Here is a 22,497-nt window from a genome sequence, read left to right as displayed (position 1 = left end):
TGGAATCATGAAAATTCCGTTTAAACTTATGGAATCATGAAAATCCCATTTAAACTTATGGAATTATGAAAATCCCATTTAAACTTATGGAATCACGAAAATCCCATTTAAACTTATGGAATTATGAAAATCCCATTTAAACTTATGGAATTATGAAAATTTCTATTTAAAGCTTAGGGTTGACAGACCAATGAAAATTCCATTATAAGTTTATGGTTAACAGACCATTGCATGCTTACGGCTTGATAGTTACAACATTGTAAACGTCTGATCCCTGAACAAGAGGGAAAGAATGTTATAGGAATAGAAGAATTCATCTGTAAATATAAAAACCTGATTTTCATGTTTTATTGATTCTAATTTTCTTCCATTATCTTTTTTTTTCTCCAGGTCCTGGATTGGCATTTGTCGCATACCCACAGGCTGTTGCTACAATGCCAGCGGCACCGTTGTTCTCCATTCTCTTTTTTGTTATGATTATTTTGCTTGGAATGGACAGTCAAGTAAGTGACACATTCTCAGACTTTGAATTTCTTGTTTAGAAGTTAGATATGCATATATGTTTATATATTTCTATGCATAGAATTCACTCCTGAACTAATTAACTGATCATTATGAATTTGGAACACGTCTGCTAGATGATAGAGATGTTGATATTGGATACATTTAGTTATATGCAACGGACATGAAAAGTGAGTAGAAGCCCTTTGTTACAATAGAGATAACTTTTTACTTTTTTTTTTTTTAAATTTTAGCAATAGGTATTAGACATTAATAAATATTCCTCGATTTTCAGTTACTCTGGAGTATTTTAATGTTACTTTAGGACGCATGGAAATCAAATATACCAGATTTGCACTAAATTATGATCTATAATCATCTGACACCAATTAAGCAAAAATGTCTTCAAATTCTTAAGACCTCTTGAGCTTTAGCCTTAAATTTTAGTCATTTTCTAGAATCAAAATCAAGTAATGAATTTTGATAATAATTCGAATAAGGATTCTAGACAAAAGAGTTAGCATCATTATATTTTGATTTTCATAAGGTGACATAAAAATGCTGTAAAATTGTTCTGTTCAAAAAATTAATTTTATCTGTCCTAGGACCGGTATTCTTATATATATATATTAGTAATGTATGAATATGTTTATGGCAATTAAGCTACAAAAGTGTCCGCTTTTCATCCCCACATAAAATAGTCAGGGTTAGGTATCCGGTTTCATCTCTGTGGCAATGAAATGCGCATATCTGTGTAGCTTAATTACCAATAAATATACATTCATACTTTATTACTGAGCTCTACTCCTTGTTGAAGTAAATATTGACAATCTATGCATAATATATTATCTTATGTGTATATACATGGAATATATTAGTACAAAAAACATCAACATACTCAATTATACGCCTGACTAGAGGTAATATTATTTTTTTAGTTTGCGCTAGCTTAGATAAATACTTTTGCAGTTTTCACAAAAAAGCTACATTCTCCAGGTTAAAAAACGACCCTGGTGTCTAACTCTGTCCCGTGGGGAGGCATAGTAAATAGGTACAATAATATCAGAGGCTGGCCTTTTAGTCAAGATCAAAATGTAGTATCTGTTCTTCAGATGCTGCACTTCCATTTCTTGTTCGCTTTTGGTGGAGGAGCAGTCCTTCACGACCGAGACAATTTTTATTTTTGTACCTTTTCTCTGCATTAAATACGGCCCTGGTGTCTAACTCTGTCCCGTGGGGAGGCATAGTAAATAGGTACAATAATATCAGAGTGTCTTCATTTGCACTGAATATCTAAAGAATGACAACATCAATACATTACTTATGCAGGAGTCTCCTGTGGAATTTCCACAGGTCCCACTAGTATTGTATTAAGATACTAAGTGTAAGTTCCACTTGCTGCCAATATTATGTAGTAATTTTTATGTAAATAATATTAAAAGTAAATAATTTTATGTAAATAATATTTAAAGTAAATAATTTTTATGTAAATAATATTTAAAGTAAATAATTTTTATGTAAATAATATTAAAAGTAAATAATTTTTATGTAAATAATATTTAAAGTAAATAATTTTTATGTAAATAATATTTAAAGTAAATAATTTTTATGTAAATAATATTTAAAGTAAATAATTTTTATGTAAATAATATTAAAAGTAAATAATTTTTATGTAAATAATATTTAAAGTAAATAATTTTTATGTAAATAATATTTAAAGTAAATAATTTTTATGTAAATAATATTTAAAGTAAATAATTTTTAAAGTAAATAATTTTTATGTAAATAATATTTAAAGTAAATAATTTTTATGTAAATAATATTTAAAGTAAATAATTTTTATGTAAATAATATTAAAAGTAAATAATTTTTATGTAAATAATTTTTATGTAAATAATTTTTATGTAAATAATTTTTATGTAAATAATTTTTATGTAAATAATTTTTATGTAAATAATATTAAAAGTAAATAATTTTTATGTAAATAATATTAAAAGTAAATAATTTTTATGTAAATAATATTAAAAGTAAATAATTTTTATGTAAATAATATTAAAAGTAAAGCTAATAGAGTTTAACTTACATTTTTATTATACAATCAACTTAATTTCTAAAATTCCTTTTGGTGTCTTCAATAAGTTTCTAGACTTTTTCGTATGACCATGTCATTGATAACACACACATGAAACTCTAGTCTCCTTCGAAGTAATCTTCTCCAGCTGCAATGCACTTGTTAAACCATTCCAACAAATCCTGGAAGGCGTCATGGCAGTCCTCTTGTGTGAGTGTGTCTATGACCCTTGTCACAGCCTCTTTCTTCTCCTCAATTGTCTCATAACAACAGCCTCTAAGGTTTTCCTTGAGCTTGGGAAAAGTAACCAAAAGTCACAGGAAGCAAGGCCTGGATTATAGGGAGGGTGAGAAACTGTCTTGATGCCTATTTTGGTCAAATAGTCTGTGACAAGGATGGCGTTGTGGACTGGTGCATTGGCACAAATCTTCCACATCCTCAATTCCTCATGAATAATTGTGTGTACAGTTCCCACACTGACATCAAACTGTGCACTTATATTCTCTATAGACACACAACGGTCCTTATCCATGAAATTCTTGATTTTTACCAATCAACTTTCGTCTTTTGACTTCCTTACTCCTTCCTCATCTCTCACAGACTCCTTGTCTTCCTTGAATCTCTTATGCCACTCAAAAACTGATGCTTGATTCGTGCAAGATGATCCAAAAGCAGTCTGAAGCATTCCATACGTTTCTGTAACATTTTTTCCAAGTTTAAAACAGAATTTCATTGCATATCGTTCTTCTAAAGTGTCCTTATGTCCAGATTGCAGTCATGAAATTCACCAACTGTGGCAATCGGGCTTTAGTAGGGTGCATTCAAATTCCTATTGTAGCTGTTCATTTGAACGTAAAATCATAAGAATTGATCAGTTATCTCATAAGATGTATAGCAATAGTATATAGAGTTCAAGAGCATACAGCAATTTTAAATGCCTGTACAAAAAAGTCTGGAAACTTAAGTTCAATAAAGAAATGAACCAATGAATTCTCGCAATGTCGCTCTGGTTTGTATATAATAAGGCAGCAGAATGTTCTGATCATACAAATCTTTTCTTACATGTTTGTTTTTATCTTATCATGTCTTTCAGTTTGTGGGAGTGGAAGCGGTGGTGACGGTCTTTGTGGATATGTACCCGCAGTATCTGAGACGAGGATACAGAAAAGAGATATTCATTGCCGTTGTTTGTTTTATATCCTTCCTGTTTGGCCTTCCAATGTGCATGGGGGTAAATATGGCTTCTTTATAATTTTTATTTTTTTTTTTAAATTCTTTTTAGCATCTCATCTGTCGGACGAATAATTACTAAACATAATACAAAAGAAATTGCTAATCACCTTGCGGAATCTAATTTTATATCCATGCGTATATTAACAGAAATTGCTATCCTGAAAATACTTGTTTACGATCATTTAAGAATGAAAATGCTGTTTAAAACTTAAAGTTGACAAACCTGAAAATTCGATTGGAAACTTATGGAACTATGTAAGTTCGATTGAAAACTTATGGAACTATGAAAATTTCATCAAAAACTTATGGAACTATGAAAATTTTATCGAAAACTTATGGAACTATGAAAATTTTATCGAAAACTTATGGAACTATGAAAATTTCATCGAAAACTTATGGAACTATGAAAATTTCATCGAAAACTTATGGAACTATGAAAATTTCATCGAAAACTTATGGAACTATGAAAATTTCATCGAAAACTTATGGAACTATGAAAATTTCATCGAAAACTTATGGAACTATGAAAATTTCATCGAAAACTTATGGAACTATGAAAATTTCATCGAAAACTTATGGAACTATGAAAATTTCATCGAAAACTCATGGTTGACAAACCATTTCATGCTTTTGCCTGATAGACCATGTCAATTAAACCTACATTTCATACACATATTATGGGTTGTCATATTCGACATCCTGATCTTTTGGTTAGGTGTACAGTGTAAAATCTTTTCTGATACTACACTTCATTTTTTTCTGTCTGTGATTAGTGGATGAGAAATCATTCTAGACTGAGGCAATTTTAATTATTCTCTCAATCCAGAGTGTCTCTCCTTCGGGAGCCGGGTTTTCTCTGCATTAAAAACTAATTTTGTACCCAACTCTATTCTCATATAGAGGTGACTAAATAAGATCACACAAGTTATAATAAAATTTGACAATGTTGTAACTGCTCTGTAACGATTAAAATATTACAATTCATCGCAAAACAAATCAGCATTACGAACTAATCAGACACCACCACCATGCAACATCCTTTCCTAGAAATGCGAGGACATCTCTAAAATCAAAAATAGATCTCCGCTCTGGAAGTTTGTGGATGAATAAGCATTTCTTTTGAAGCTTTACTGAATTTGTCTATTACTGTGCAACATGTGTATGTATTAGTGTTGGGACGATTAATCGGATTCGGAAAAATCAGCTTTTTGGGGTATCGGAATCGGGAAAATTTTAGCCTTTTTTTTTCCGATACGAAAACCGATTCCATTTAATTAACTATTTTATTTGATTTTTTTTTAATAAAACATCTCCCACTGCTTGTAGTAATAATAAAATAATAAATATTTATTGATTTAAACTTCAAGTAAGCCTAAAATCTCTAGATCATCTCTGTTACAAGTGTGTGTTTTTTTACGTTTGAGAAAATATAGGCACATTTAAAGTGTGTTTGTACAGTAATCAGGACAAAATAATAATTTTATAGTTAAATATTTCAAGATTTATAAATAATTGGAATCGGTAATTGTATCGGAATTGGGAAAAATATTGGAATCGTCCCATCACTAGTAGGTATACATGCAGATTGACAGTTTAAAAAAAGCGGTTTTAATTACATCTTTTTAATATATATATATATATATATATATATATATATATATATATATATATATATATATAGGTATTATTTTTCAATTAGATGTATAAAATCTGCAAAGCGAATGAGATCAAAGTAATCAGTAAAGGAAAGGATATCGCACAGGTTTTTATTTAGTGTTATCCCTTTTCTGTTTTTTTTTTTTTAATTACATTTTCACCCCAAACAAGGAACATGGCCACTTTGATGTAGGGAGCTACTATTAGGGACAGGAATACTAGGTGGGGTGTTGGGCAGCAAGATGTCGGTTCACGTTACACTTGAACTTCTGCATGTCAGTACAGTTGGGGAAGCAGGAACCTGGAAGGGAATTCCAAAGTCTAGCGATTCTGGGGAAGAAACTACTGGAGTAGAAGGCTCTCTTACATCTAGGGATCTCAACTGTGAAGGGGTGGGATTTTACTGCTTGTTGGGTTTGTCGGGGGTATTTTTTATTATTGTCTATCTCCCTCTTACTATTGAATATTCTCTCTCTCTTTATACACCTCTTTCTGTGTATAAGAAGTATGGTGCGGTTTGCTTGAAGCATTGTTAACCGATAAAAAATATTTTTGAAGGCTTACAATGCAGGAATGTACAATCGTTATGAGCAGATAAATAAATAAATAAATAATTCAGTAAATTTTTTTATTTATTTATTTACCTGGATGTTTTTTTAAGTGTGGATGGTATTTATTCCATAGGTCCTTTCGGGTGTATAACCCATCATCAGCGGAGAAACATATCCATTCTTTAGGCTGTCAATTTACCCTTCACTCTTTCTATCTGTTTTCTTCTATCCTTACTTCCCTCTCTTTGTACTGCCTTATCTCTCGCTTTATGCACTTTCCCCCCCCCCTCTCTCTCTCTGTCTGGTTATGCCCTCGTCCCTCTGTCTATATATACCTCCTTCCCTCCCTCACTATCATTGTAACCCTCCCTTCTCTCTATCACTGCACCCCCTTCCCTCTCTTTCTATCACTGACTGTACCCCCTTCCCTCTCTCTGTATCACTGTACCCCCGTCCTTCCCTGTCTTTACATTTTTTCTTTGCACCTATATCCCTTTTTCTCTATTCCTCCCTCTCTCTATTTCTCCTTTCCCCTCTCCTACCTCTTTTTTCCTACTTTTCTCTTTTTCTTTCTTCCCTTATCTTTCTCCCCCTTTTTCTTTCATCTTCGCTCTCAGTGGAAGGTAATAAAGAAAATATTGAAATATTTCATTATAAATAAAAGGGAATATCAGCACAAGCAGTAATACTAGTGGAGAGGAAAAGAAAGATATACGTAACAAACAGAAAGATTAATTTTGAATTTTGTCCTGATTTATTTCACATCTAAATAGCTTTGCAAGTTCTAAAATCAGACAACTAAACTGAACTCTATTTACAACACAACAGGTCACATTTTTTCTAATGCATATATATATATTTTTTTTTTTTCTTAGCAGCATCATGCTACACGGGATAAAGATGAAAAAAAACTGTCTATCCTGATGAAGACATGATTTCTAAAAAAAAAATCTGCATTGAATTGGCTTACTAAACTCACATTTTGAATTTGCACTTAAACAACGCTTTTATTTTCTAATGCATATATATATATATATATATATATATATATATATATATAACTACTTAATTTACTCACATAAAATTAATATACGAAAGTATAGATTTATGCGTAAACTTTAAGTATTTACTTCAAAAGTGCTCAATACGTAGGTAGAGCTAGTTAGTAAGTTATAAAATGTATATGGCGATTAAGCTACACTGAATATTCCGCGTTTCATCCACTCTAGGACTCTTCAGGCTTATATATATATTTTATTTACAGACATATATTACAAATATTTTATCTATATAAATAAACATATTACATTTTGCTCTTTTTTATTGAGCACTCTTACAACCTCGTTTTAATTCATGGGTTTTATCTCCTGAATACCTTGAACTTGGTGTATATATATATATATATATATATATATATATAGTTGGGATGATTAATCAGAATCGGGGAAAATAAGAGTATCTGAATCTATATTAGAATTGGAACAATTTATGCCTATTTTCCAATTCCCGAAACGATTCCTTTTATTGTCTTTTTTATTTGATTTTGTTTTTTTTTTACATTTGAGAAAATATATGCACATTTAAGATGTGTTTTAACGTTTCAGAAAATTTAGGCACATTTAAGATGTGTTTTTACGTTTCAGAAAATTTATGCACATTTAAGATGTGTTTTTACGTTTCAGAAAATTTAGGCACATTTAAGATGTGTTTTTACGTTTCAGAAAATTTAGGCACATTTAAGATGTGTTTTTACGTTTCAGAAAATTTAGGCACATTTAAGATGTGTTTTTACGTTTCAGAAAATTTAGACACATTTAAGATGTGTTTTTACGTTTCAGAAAATTTAGGCACATTTAAGATGTGTTTTTACGTTTCAGAAAATTTAGGCACATTTAAGATGTGTTTTTACGTTTCAGAAAATTTAGGCACATTTAAGATGTGTTTTTACGTTTCAGAAAATTTAGGCACATTTAAGATGTGTTTTTACGTTTCAGAAAATTTAGGCACATTTAAGATGTGTTTTTACGTTTCAGAAAATTTAGGCACATTTAAGATGTGTTTTTACGTTTCAGAAAATTTAGGCACATTTAAGATGTGTTTTTACGTTTCAGAAAATTTAGGCACATTTAAGATGTGTTTTTACGTTTCAGAAAATTTAGGCACATTTAAGATGTGTTTTTACGTTTCAGAAAATTTAGGCACATTTAAGATGTGTTTTTACGTTTCAGAAAATATATGCACATTTAAGATGTGTTTTTACGTTTCAGAAAATTTAGGCACATTTAAGATGTGTTTTTACGTTTCAGAAAATTTAGGCACATTTAAGATGTGTTTTTACGTTTCAGAAAATTTAGGCACATTTAAGATGTGTTTTTACGTTTCAGAAAATATATGCACATTTAAGATGTGTTTTTACGTTTCAGAAAATTTAGGCACATTTAAGATGTGTTTTTACGTTTCAGAAAATTTAGGCACATTTAAGATGTGTTTTTATGGTAATCGGGACAAGATAACAATTTTATAGTAAAATATTTAGAGATTTATAAAGAATCAGAATCGAGAATTTATTACGAAATCGGTAATTGAATCTGAAAAAATATTGGAATCGTCCCATCACAAATATATATTTATAATCAGAGAAAACATACCTTCATATGTATAACCTTGCATTCTTTTTCCTTTTCAGGGTGGAATGTATGTCTTTCAAATATTTGATTATTATGCCGCCAGCCGAATCCTCTTGTTAGTGGCTCTATTTGAGTGCATCGCAATAGCCTGGATCTACGGTAAGTTTATTTTAAACCTATCTTTAATATTTATGTTGAGTTTCTGTTCCAATATAGGTAAGCATAAATAGGTATAACTTTGTCTATAGCATATAAGGGAAGTAATTCAGTCAGTCATAGTTAGAAACTGTTGTGTCAACATGAATTTGTCGGATCATTGGTATTAAGTGATGTTGAGCTTGGTCATACATAGGATGGGTGACCATTTTGAAGACCAGATGCTGCAGGAGGAACACTCCACCCAAAATAAACATGTACAAGATTTGTTGCGAAGTTTAACTGGTAACAGACACACGAAAAAGAGCTTGACCATCAATTGTTTCAGAAGGATCTTGGTGCTCCCCCCATTTTCTAGTGGGTCGGAATAAATATATTAGTAGGACTACATGGAAATTCTAAGGTTGTTCCCTACCATCTTTTCCTACCGTAAAAATAATTGGGGTCTAAGTATCTTGTAAATAAATTAAACTTGTATCTTTTTTACGTCTGTGGCAACAGAATTTTATTTATGAAGGTGTATATTCGATTTTGGAACAATTCATTTTGAAATTCGTAGCCTTTTCTTTTCCCTGCAACCTCTTTCCCATGGAAGAGATGTTACAAGCCTGTCTCTGCTTTGTTATTTTCATGGCATCTGAGCTCTAATCTATGGTCCCCCCCTCGCCAAACTTTCACAAAAAATAATTGTCTAGCTGAAACCACAATTAATAATTTCCCCCACTCTATATCTGTACCTAAACGTAGATTCCATGAATAAGGCTTCTTTCTTAGAACTGCACACCTGTGGAACTCTTTTCCATTTGCCTGCTTTCCGGATGACTACAATTTGGTCGCCTTCAAGTTCAACGTAAACAAATTCTTGATGAGACGTCCTCTTAAGTAATCCAATTTACCATATTTCCACTTCTAACGATTACTATAATATTGTCCCATTGACTACTTTAACTTTTATCCTTGAGTGGTCTCTGAGCCTTGATAAGTGGTGACGCCTATGTAGTAAAAAAAAAAAAGAAAAAAAAAGAGATAAAATCCAAATTTTTGTGACACGGCAACAGCAGATAATTTTTTTTACATTTCATGGTTACAATGTATCAGCAGTATCACATTAGCACACCAGTTCCCGTTAGGTTATCAATGTAACCCTAACCCTAACCAGTTCCCGTTAGATTATCAATGTTGGGCAAAGTTAAACCTGGTCAATACTAAACTGGGTGATCATCTAGGAATACGGGGTGTTTTATGTGCTCTCTCTCCGCTTATCTCCGCATTGTTTCCAGTCGTCCTGGATTTTGCTTTGCTATTGGAATCAAGCAGTGTCGATTCAGGAGGGAAATGGTTGAGGATTGAATAACCGTTGCCTCATAGTTACCAGCGCATGCATCCTTACAGTGGGCATATAATACTCCGTAATCAGATGATCTCATTTTTTCATATTGGTGTAGAAGATGATAATGTATATACAAACAAACGTGGTGGTGTATTATATATCTATATCAAGCTCTTTCCTTTTTGCTATTTTTGAAATAGTAGGGTAGACTGGACTTTAGAGCTTCAGAAGATAAAAACCCACTAATGAAGACTTTTAAAAAAACCTTGAATTTGTTATAAAAAAAAAAGTTTTGGAAAGGCGCAGAAACAATTGTATAAATAAAGATTTTTTTTTTTTGATAAATTTGGAATATTTATTAAATTATATTTTAAGTTCTAGTTTTGTGTAAATTAAAAGGAATTTAAATACAGACATACGTATCTACACAGATATATTCATACATCCACAGATATATAAATGCATATTACCTTTTTAAAAATAGTCTGTTTCTTTGCTCTTTCAGGTGTGGAGCGATTTTATGATAATATAGAGATGATGGTCGGTTTCAGAATCAACCCGTTCATGAAAATCTGCTGGGTGGCCCTCTCACCTATATTCTGTCTTGTAAGTAAAACTTTTTTTTTTTTTTTTTTTTTGTGTGCATGTGTCAAGCCGTTTCTAGTTTCATTAATGTCTTTGATTATTATCTCGCCAGTCAAATGGCACACAATTTGAATCCAGCTCTTCTCCTCCTAGCCATTGGTGAAATAGTAGAATAGACTAGACTATAGAGCCTTGGGAGTGACACTCTTTTATTAATACAAGTGAGCAGACCGAAGAGCAATAATTGCATACATTACTCATTAACACAGCTTTAATTTTGGTAGCATATATATATATATATATATATATATATATATATATATATATTATACACACACCTATATTAGGTTGGTGTAAAAATGTCTTTTTTATATATATAGTGGAACGTCAAAAAAATGACATTATTTTTGCATCAACCTAATATATATATATTAGTCATCCACAGACTAACTGTTTCACTGTATCGGAGCTTTTCAGTGTGGCTAAACTAGCACCTAAGTCAGGAATTGAACCTACAACCATCTAGTTTATAGTCTGTATGTCTATATGTATCATTGAATCGCTCCGAGTACAATGCAACTACTACAGACCAAATATGTTTGGATAAAACATACGCAAAATTCAATACCCTGGAAGTAGTCACTGGTTTGGACAATTTTGAACAAGACATTCTTAATATAAGAAATTTAAAAGTTCAAAAGAAATGCAAATACTCTAATCCAGCAACAAATAAAATAAATAGAACAAAAAAAAAAAAAAAACGGATTGATCCTAATTTAATAGTTCCAGCAGACAAAACAATGAAAATGTATAGCACGAGTTTCGATATTTCCAATAACTTAATTATAAATGAACTGAAAAAAAATTGTAAATTAGCAAATGAAGACTATATCCATGATGTTGATTCATCAGCTTTGAAAATATGTAACCCCCCCCCCCCGCAAAAAAAAAAAACAATATGCACAATAACATTAGAGCTTATACTCTGAACTGCCTAAGGTTTATGTTAAAGGACCACAATGTTTGTTAAAGAACAACAACTCTAGCATTATAATCTCCCCCGGTATTTCAGACATAGGAGTAATTAGAAGAATTTCAGATAGGATCCTACCTCGCATTAAATCTAAGGTGACTCATAATTTATGGTCGTCATCAGAAGTGCTAAGTTGGTCTAAAACATTACCTCAAGGCATGAACTGTAAATTTATCATGTTTGACATAGATTCCTACTAACCATCAATTTATCTTGAAATTGTTGGACATCGCTTTAGAGTAAAAGAAAGCCGTGACAAAAATAACTAAATTGGAAATTGACATAGTAAAATTAACTAAAAACAAAAACATTAATTAAATGCAACAATAAATTTTGGACAAGAAAAAGTAGGGAACTCGTCTTTGATACCACAATGACCCCCCCCCCCCCAACTCAACTTTGGTAACAGACCTTGTGGGTCTTTATGTTCTAAAGGAAATCTATAGAAAGGTACAAGGCATGAGAAGAAGTTTATATAGGGATGACGCATTGTGAACTCTGGTGACAGAAATTTGGAAAACAACTAAGCAAAAATTACATCAATTCTTTAGAGAAAGATACATACCTAAAAAGAGCCATTGATATTAACCATAGAATTTTTATGTCTAAGACTATCCATAGCCATTAGAAAGTTTAACAGCAATATATTAAGCACAGATAGTACTAATCACAATGGAAATAAGAACCCCACACCAACATCCTGGAATTAGGAATAAGTATAAGCGTAGAAATTTTATATGGTTTAATCCACCTTACAGTACACACACCTTAAACAACATTCTGAAGAAATTTTATCAGATTTGGAAAAACAATTCCCTCAAGGTAGTAGCACAAGTAAATTCATAAACAAAAACACAGTGAAATTCTCTTAGCTACAACTATAATAGGTTCAGATATTGCAAAAAATAAATTATCAAGGACAGTAAGAGGGATATCAGCCAGAATACTGCAACACTAATGAATGCTCATTTGAAGGAAAATGCCTTATTTTGGACATCTATATATAAAAGCAAAAATGTATGTATGTATGTATATAAAAGGCAAAACTCATGCGCGCGAGTTTTTGTATGTCCAATAAAGGCTTTTTGTATAATAAAATAAAAAAATATTTGGCTGAAACGTTGTGAAACAACAACTATGAAGATGAGGATAAATAAATAAAAACACAAACTGCTGTATACAATGTTTTTAATTTCTACAGCTGTTTTTATCATACATGGAAAATCTTTTAAGTCCCACATGCATTGAGTATTGATTTAATTTCTCTCCTTACTGAAAACTCATTTGATGAAATAGAAAATGAAATATTCTAATTACTTATGGTTAGTGAAATCTGGAGGGCACATTGGCCGAAACGTAACAGTAGTATAATTATCAATGTTGATGCTGACAATAACTAGAAATAAAAGAATGTATATTGATTACAGTATTTTTTTTTTTATTTTGTATTTTGCTTATTTTTATTTATTTATTTATTTTGTTCTCGCAGTCAATATTTGTAATGAGCATCATCAACTATTCTGAGCTGACCTACAAACGTCCGAGTAATACATACATTTATCCGCAATGGGCGGTTGGCATCGGCTGGGCAATGGCGACACTGTCTGCTATTTGGATTCCAATCATCGCTTTTTACATGATCTTCAAACACCTTTCACCCAGCCTCAAAACAGGAGATGTAAAAGAAGTGAGTAATTTTTATTTTATTTTTTTTTCATTGTGTCATTCCACTCAACTGAATGCCGTGTTATAAACAAGAATATCAAAGAACAAAAAAATTAAACTTTTTTCACTTTTGATATGCTTTATTTGTCCTTAGACTGAATGAATTATCTGTTTGCTGGTCGTGTGATATTGGTTGATTTTAGTAATCGAATATTTACCACTTAATTAAAATACATTTTATTTCGGTACTTGTACAGTTTAATCAAGACATTAAAAAATGAAAATATCGAAAAAAGTTTTAATTGTACGTATCTGCATCACGAGTTATCTCCCCTTGATTGGGATTACTCCCACCATCACCATTGCCTGCAACCACCATACAATCACGTGGTATATCATATATTGTAGTAGCAAAAACTTTCTCAGTGTTAATAAAGCTTTTGTATCGTTCACATGTGTGTCTCTATTCTCTCGATGTTTTCTCTAACCCTTTACTAATTCAATCCACATGATACAACATGGTGTCAGAAAATAATTACGGACCTTAACACTCACAAACGTCCAATATATATATATATATATATATATAAAAAAAACAAAAAAACTATGGAATTTCTGTCGCACCCCAAAGAACTTAACTTTTCATCAGACAATCTCGGACAAGAATGGGAAACATGGAAAGACCAATTCAAGTTATTTTTACAAGCAACAGAGTCAGATAAAAAGCCGGAGAAGGTTAAAACATTGATACTATTGACCTGTATAGGAAATGAAGGAAGAAAAATATACTACACCTTCAATTTGGAGAACGAAGAACAAAAATACAACTTGGAAAATGTGATAGAAAAATTTGAGTTGCACTGCCAACCAAGAAAAAAAAACTAACTTTTCTCACATACCAATTCTTGACTTGCAAACAAAAAGAAACACAAAGATTTGATGAATATGTCACCGAACTACGACAAAAAGCAAGCAAATGCGAATTTGGAGAACTAAGAGACTAATAAGACATTCTCATCTGTAGCATTAACGATAACAGGCTTCAAGAAAGAATGCTGAGAGAACCATCGTTGGATTTAGAAGAAGCAATTCAATCAGGGCTCAGTGCTGAAGAAACAAAGAGACACTCTAAAATAATGGCCACGTCAGACACAGAAAATATATCCCTAATTCGGGCATGAAGAAAAACAGAATAACAAAAAACAAGATGTCTGTCCACGCAACCTTTAAACAAGACAAAAGGCCTGCCAAAACAGTACTGGATCGAAAAATGTACCTATTTCTCCAGTTTACACCAGAAAAATAACTGTCCTGCATACAACAAAACTTGTACAAACTGTAGAAAAAAAGGGCATTATGCACGAATGTGTCAAACAAAAAAGAAAAAATTATACAATGTCGGACAATCCTACAACTCAGACCACGAAGAGTCAGACCAGTTCAACTTGAATGCCATATTGAAAAAAAATATACACGTGCTCCAAACTGACAAGTGAAACTACAAGGTAATGAAACTTTTTTATGTATTTTAAAATTAATACAGGTGCTGAAGTGAATGTAATAAAACCTAAACCTAAATTAACGAAAACAACGATAACAGTAACTGCATACAATAGTACAAAAATTCCGATAATAGGAAGCTGCATACTACGGCTACAAAACAAAGACATAAAAATAAAAACCCAGTTTATCGTACCAGATATTAATGCAAAATCAGTAATAAGTGAAAACACAGCGGAAAATCTGGGATTGATAAAAAGAATATATGCGATAAATAAGACTGATATAGAAGCCGTAATAGGAAGATACAAAGATTGCTTTGGTGACATCGGAAAATTACCGGTCACTCACCACATAACTATAAAACCTGTTATAAATCCCCCATTGAAGAACTAACTCTCTTGTAATAGTGGAGAAACAAAATGGAAAACTAAGATTGTGTTTTGATCCCAGAGATCTAAACAAAGCCATAAAAAGGGAACACGACCAGCTCCCTATTGTCGAGGAAATATTTGCGGAAATAAAAAACCCCAAAATATTTCACTAAACTAGATGCGTCAAATGGATATTGGCAGATACCTGTTAACAAAGAAAGTTCCAAACTATTAACCTTCAATTCTCCATTTGGTCGTTATTCCTTCACACGTCTACCATATGGAATACATAGAGCCTCTGAAATTTTTCTAGCACAAGTAGCCAAGATAATAGAAGGTATAAAAGGAACGAAGAACTTCCAGAATGACATAATAATATGGTAAGAAACCCTTGAGGAACATATGAAAATACTACACAAAATACTTTACTGCGCAAAACCGGATTGAAACTAAATAAAGCAAAATGCAAGTTTGCAACAAAACAATTAACATAATTAGGTCATCTTATCACTCATGAAGGAATAAAACTGGGCCCTTCCAAAATAAAGGCTATCATAGACAAGCCTCTTCCTGAAAATAAAAATAGACCTACAACGATTTTTGGGAATGACAAATTACCTATGTAAATTCATACCAGAATATTCGGAGGTAACTACACCGCTAAGAAAACTCCTACACAACGATGCACTCTGGTCATAGAGGCTGTAGAGAAGTTAGAACAAGTAATAACAAGCCTACCAATTTTGAAATTCTATGATCCTTCTAAAGAAATAAGTTATCACTGATGCTAGCAAACATGGCCTAGGTACAGTTCTATAACAAAAACGGGTTTGTATTACTGTACACATAGATTCGAAAAAGTTGTCAAAAAACAAATATATAACAAATAAATGTTATCAAAGGTAAGATAAGTTATTTTTCTACCAAAGTGGACATATTTTTCGTGTTTTTATTTAATGTAACATGTTTATTCAGCTCGAAAAGTTGACAGTGTTTACCGATGTATTGGAAAATTCAAAATGGCGGCCGACTCTCTCTCGGAGAGGGTAAGTTTGGAAAAAGATATTATAAATAATAAACTAGAAAAAATACTGTTATAAATTCGCTCAATATATGTTAATGTGACATAAGTTGACATATATTCGGTTGTTTTTTAATAGTATTTTGTCTAGTTTATTATTTATAACATCTTTTGCCAAACTTACCGTGTTAAAGAGACAGTCGGGCGCCATTTTGAATTTTCCAATACATCGGTAAACACTGCATGTTTTTCGAGCTGAATAAACATGTTACATTGAATAAAAACACAAAAAATATATCCAGTTTGGTAGAAAAGTAACTTATCTTGCCTTTGATAACATTTATTTGTTATATATTTGTTTTTTGACAACTTTTTCGAATCTATGTGTACAGTAATACAAACCCACAAAAACAATGAAACATGGCTACCCGTATCATACGCATCATGATCAACAACTCCTGCTGAACAAAGTTATTGTCCTACTGAATTGAAAACACTTAGCTTAGCGTTTGTCTGTAACAAATTTCACCAATTCATCTATGGAAGAAAATTTTATATTGAAAACGATCATAAACCATTAAGGCAAATAAATCGCCAAAAGCCCTCCGAGAATACAAAGATATAAATTTGAAGTGTTATATATCCCAGGTCGAGAATCCGTAATTGCTGATGCATTATCGCGTGCATATATATCGGACAACACACAAGAGATACCTGATATGGAGATGGACAAATATATCCATACGATCCTGAAACAATACCCTATGGGCGATCAAAAACCTGATGTCTACTGAGAAGAGACTGGGAAAGACCCAACATTACAAATGCTTATAAAATATGCAACGTCAACTTGGCCAGAAAATAAAAACGTACCACCCACAATAGTGCCAGTTCGGGATGAAATATCTGTCGTCTAAAGACTATTACTAAAAGGTACACAAATAGTGGTCCCAACCTCTTTAAGAAAAGAAGCTCTACAAAAGATCCATATGGGACACTTAGGAATAGAGAAATGTATTGCACGAACAAAGGAAGTCATATATTGGCCCAACATAAATCATCAGATAAAAGAAATGCACACAGTGTTTAAACCATAGAAACCAATAATCGTCAGAACCTCTAATGCACCATGAAATACCAGTAACACCATGGACGAAAGTTGTGACAGACATTTTTTATTTATGCAACAAAGCATATGTAGTAACAATAGACTACACAACGAGATACTTTGATATCCACAAACTTGATGACTGTAAATCACGCACAGTGATCAAGAAAATAAAAAACACTTTCGTAAAATTTGGTTTTCCACAAATAATGATCAGCAACAATGGACCTGAGTTTGCATCATCAGAATTTAGACGATTTGCTAAAGATTGGGATTTCAAACACATCGCGACAAGTCCGAACTATTCACAATCCAATGGACTAGTAGAAAGAAATATACAAACTATAAAAAGGACAATAATAAAGTCATTTGAAAGCAACCAAGACCCATATCTAGCAATGTTAGCACTACGGACATCCCCATTAAATGATAAATCATCGTCGTCAGCTCAAAAACTAATGAAAAGAACACTCAGGACAAGCCTTCCTAATAATAAAGCAATAAAAAGGCACGAAGTAGATAAAGTCTAAAGAACTACCAACACTAAGCAAAGACGACACTGTTCGTATTCGATCCCAAGGAAAATGGAACCTGAAAGGTAAAATTGTTAAAAAAAAACTAAAAGAGCCTCGTTCTTACTTAGCAAAAACAGAACAAGGAAAATATTTAAGACGTAACAGGCGTCACCTCTTAAAAACAAATGAAAATCCAACACGCAAAGTTACACACGACTATGAAACCATATTCAGTCAAGAAAATAGTCCAAGACAAGCCGTACCACAAATGGGCACGGAAAAGAGAACAACAAACTTCACAATGAGAGGAAGAACAACTAGGCTTCCAGCCGGATACAGACACTAATTAAATACATATAGAATAAAAGCTTTTTTATTTGTAGTAAAAAAACGAAGATGTTATATACATCAAGTAACACGAGTTATCTCCCCTTGACTGGGATTACTCCCACCATCACCATTGCCTGCAACCTCCCACCATACAATCACGTGGTATATCGTATATTGTAGTAGCAAAAACTTTCTCAGTGTTAATAAAGCTTTTGTATCGTGTGTCTCTATTATCTCGATGTTATCACTAACCCTTTACTAATTCAGTTCACATAATACAACATGGTGTCAGAAAATTAAACACTTTCCAGTTTCGCTACTAAGTTAATTGTAACTAAAAAAAAATATATATATATATTCTTATTCACGCTTATTTCGTAATATCCTTTTTATTTTCATATTCTTTCCCATTACAGAAGCGGTCAATTTTTTTTTTTTAACTTTGACCCCTATTATGACCCCTTAATATTTATTGTTTGGGGCTCAAATCAAGTTTTAAGTTATATCCATGTCCAAGGAACCTACATCTAAAATTTCAAGTGTTTAGATCCCAAATTGTCCTAGAGTTTGGTAGAGTTCTCAAAGGTCAAATCCTTGAGCTTTGATCCCTTAACAGTCAAATTTCTAGCCGAAAACGGATTACAAAGATTTTCCCAAATCTCAGTACCCTGTATATCAAATTTCGAGACTGTAGACTTAAAATTGACAGAGATATTGCATAGGGAAATGTACATAGACACATTCACTTTTATTTATATATATATATATATATATATATATATATATATATATATATATCTCGCTATATAAATAAAATGAACGGATTTTGACCTTAATAGGATTAAAAATCAAGATATTTCATGCAAATATAATATGCACAAACGGCAGAACAATATCTGATGTGTGTTATAGGCTTATTATTTCTCAAATTCCTCGATAATCTTAGATGTCTATACTTTTTCTGCTGAGAAGTCACGGCCAAAATCGGTTAAGATCAATGGAAGTGGTAAAATATTTTCTCTCTAATAAATTCCTCCTCCCCCTGCCACCACTTAACACCGTTTGGGGATCGTTCACAAGGAACAGTTGAGAAGAGAACACCGGTTTGGCTTCGTAGTTCTTTCATGTGAAGTTATTTAAAATCACTAAACTAAGCTGCAGTGCTCTGTGGCGTAGTGGTTAGCGTGCTGGGCAATTCACATTATATTTTCACGTTCGCGCCGACCTACCGTAGTCGTTTTTTTTTTTTTTTCCTAAACAACTGGAATGGACTTTTCTTGGTGGCCGAACTGTTAACGTTGCAGATGTTTTTTTTTTTTTTTTTCACACTTTATTTTCCTACTTTTACTCATGACTCCGGGTTTGATCCTTCATACTTACCTACCATAACATTTTTTAAAACTCCCCCCCCCCCAGAAACAAACACTCGGGCAACGCTGGGTACCCCCCGCTAGTATATATATAAAATAAATATATATAAAATAAATATTTCGGCCTTTGGATTATTTTGGACCATCTTCCAATTACGGGATTTCCTTGGATTTTACTTGTGCAAATGGAAATTCAATTAACTTTCTTGAAGTTATATTTTTGGATTTTACCGTCATTGGATTATTTATCTTCCACCAGACTATCCATTCACGTGTAATCACCTTATTCTTCACCATAATCCCTCTGCTTTACTTTTTTTGTTATCAAGTAAGATCTTCGACTTACTTGTTGTTTCATCAAATACTTTTGTATGCAAAATCCGATCCCGCATTTTGCTAATTCCTACCCTCTGATGAGAAGGAAAGTATTTCTTCGAAACTCCGCGGATTAAGGACTATCCACTTATCAAGTGTTTCCTTTTCAGATTAAATGTTTTTAACTCTTTTTTCAAAGTGTTTTTTAACATGTTTTAGTAACTGTTTGCTCGTGTGTGTGTGTATATATATATATATATATATATATATATATATATATATATAGACTTTGTTTACCAATTTTCAGATTTTGTTAAATTTAGTACAATGCACCTAACCGATTATTCGACTTTTCCTTTTTTTTTTTTATTCGGGGTGGGGGTGGGGGCAATCGTCAATTAAGCTTTCCAGTACACTTATGCAGACATCGGATGGTACTGAAATAACATTTTATTACGCAGATCGTGTTTAGCACGAACTTGAATACATTTGCATCGGTTCTTATCTTAACATGATTGTTACATTAACATTCCCGATAACGCTTTCACCATAGAGAGAGATGGATGGGGAAGAGAGATAAAGAGCGAGAGAGAGACATTTCATTAGAAGACAGAGACTCTTATCATTATCTCCCTTTTCCGGCTAAGTCCCTTAGATCCTGTTTCTTAGAGGTTAGGTAGCTCTGATTGGTCTCTCCGTTGATTAGTCATTGGAAAAAGTAAAAAAAGGAACAGGAGAAAGAAATTAAACGTTGTTGCTTAAAAAAAAAAAAGAAAAAAAAAAGACATATATAACAACAAAATTTACTTTCGTCAAAATCCGCATCATCATTCTTACTGTTATTGTTACTATAATTGTTGTTTCACTACAGTAGTTCTCTGCAAACATTAGCATTGGTAAACAAAGTCTATATATAAAAGTGAACGTATCTGTGTCTGTGTACATTTCTCTACGCAATAACTCTGTCAAGTATAAGTCTACAGACTCGAAATGTGATATACAGAGAACTGAGATTTGGGAAAATCTTTGTAATCCGTTTTCGGCCAGAAATTTGGCTGTTAAGGGGTCAAAGTTCAACGATTTGACCTTTGAGAACTCTATCAAACTCCTCCGACAATTTGGGGCCTAAACACTTGAAATTTTAGATATAGATTCCTTGGACATGGATCTAACTTAATAACTTGATTTGAGCCCCAAACAATAAATGTTAAGGGGTCATAATAGGGGTCAAAGTTAAAAAAAAAAAAAAAATTGACCGCTTTTTTTTTCGCTCAACATACACCTCCAAACACCCGGGCAACGCCAGGCTGAAATGCTAGTGAATAATGTAATCAGAAATAAATTGAAATATTAAAACATGACATGTTAGTTGTTGGAAATCTTTTGAAATAGGCCCGTGGCGCAGTGAATAGAGACGTTGACCCTCGACAGTTCCAGATGAGCATTGTTTGAAGATAGCGGTTTCAATCCTACCCAAAACGAGGTGAGATGACAACAACTATGGAAGGCAGTAATTACTGAAGATACAGTTGAAGATCTAGAATTTCTATCCCATCGCGGTTAACCAGCTGACGAAGGCCATGGGGATTACTTGTCCGAAACGCTGTGAAACAACTATAAAGATAAGGATAACAGTCTGTAAATAAGTAAATAAAATGACATGTTAGTATTTCACTATTTGCTTCCCTTGCATATATGAAGTTAAGAAACTAGCAGACGTGCACATTGAGATACCGGAAGTAATAGAGAGCACTCGGTGAAAACTAAGTCAGTTTGACTTCGTCCTTGATTGAAACCACTTATCTATCTTCCTTTTAGTCTGACAAGCTGGAAAACAAACCAAGAAAAGAATCCATAAGACAACGTTTAAAAAAAAATTTTTTTTTTTTTTTTTTTTTTTGTAATTTCACGTTCCTTAAATATTTTTTTCTTTTCTCATTTATTTTTAGGGTCTTAAAGCGATACTGAAACCAAAAGGTTTAAAAGCCCACCAACTCCGACCTCAGGATATGGAAGAGACCATGGACTATGATCTTAGCAGTACACAAACGATTTCCCCAGTACAACCCAACGGGGAACCACCTTCGTATGATAACATTGTTTTCAACAAATATTAAGATTCAACAAGCTTCTGAGATATCACAAACTATATTCTTCATTTTTTTTTTTTTTTTTTTTTTTCCTTAAATCATTGTGCATAGCAGATGCGAATTGAAATATTCTGGACATTATGACAAAAGAAAAAAAAAATATTTGTTGGTTCCAATTCTGTGCTATTTTTGATGACTGGTTTCAAGACTGATACTCAATTTTATTTTCATCTCCTAACCATTTCCCCTTCACGAAGCTAAATCTTTGTGATCTTGTAATACTTATTTTTTATATTATCCCCCGCCTTTTTATTTTTATAATAAAAGTTCTCACATTCCTTCCTGACAATTATATACTTTCCTCCTTTTTCCCCTCTTTTATTTACACATTCTCTCTGATTCGATTTTTATTTTACTAATACCGAATTATTTCCACCCTCTCTTAAGACTGCATTTCTTACCTCCT

The 22,497-nt window shown here is 32.4% G+C and overlaps 1 protein-coding gene across 1 annotated transcript in view; it reads left to right on the top strand.

Moving 5' to 3' along the window:
* LOC145276903 (sodium- and chloride-dependent taurine transporter-like) overlaps window positions 1–22,380 on the top strand; it is a 172,817-nt gene extending 150,437 nt beyond the window's left edge. The window contains exons 8-13 of the mRNA XM_080128355.1: window positions 391–503; window positions 3,666–3,803; window positions 8,699–8,798; window positions 10,631–10,731; window positions 13,233–13,430; window positions 21,891–22,380. Coding sequence (XP_079984481.1) covers window positions 391–503; window positions 3,666–3,803; window positions 8,699–8,798; window positions 10,631–10,731; window positions 13,233–13,430; window positions 21,891–22,058 — 818 coding nt within the window. The 3' untranslated portion in view covers window positions 22,059–22,380. The remainder of the gene's footprint in view (window positions 1–390; window positions 504–3,665; window positions 3,804–8,698; window positions 8,799–10,630; window positions 10,732–13,232; window positions 13,431–21,890) is intronic.
* Window positions 22,381–22,497: the final 117 nt, after the last annotated feature.

The sequence above is a fragment of the Euprymna scolopes genome, chromosome 1 (genome assembly GCF_053919585.1).
Source record: "Euprymna scolopes isolate OS-2025 chromosome 1, ASM5391958v1, whole genome shotgun sequence".
In the NCBI taxonomy this organism is placed as follows: Eukaryota; Metazoa; Mollusca; class Cephalopoda; order Sepiida; family Sepiolidae; genus Euprymna; species Euprymna scolopes.
Note: the sequence above shows the minus strand (reverse complement) of the source record. Positions and strands in the feature narration are given on the sequence as shown.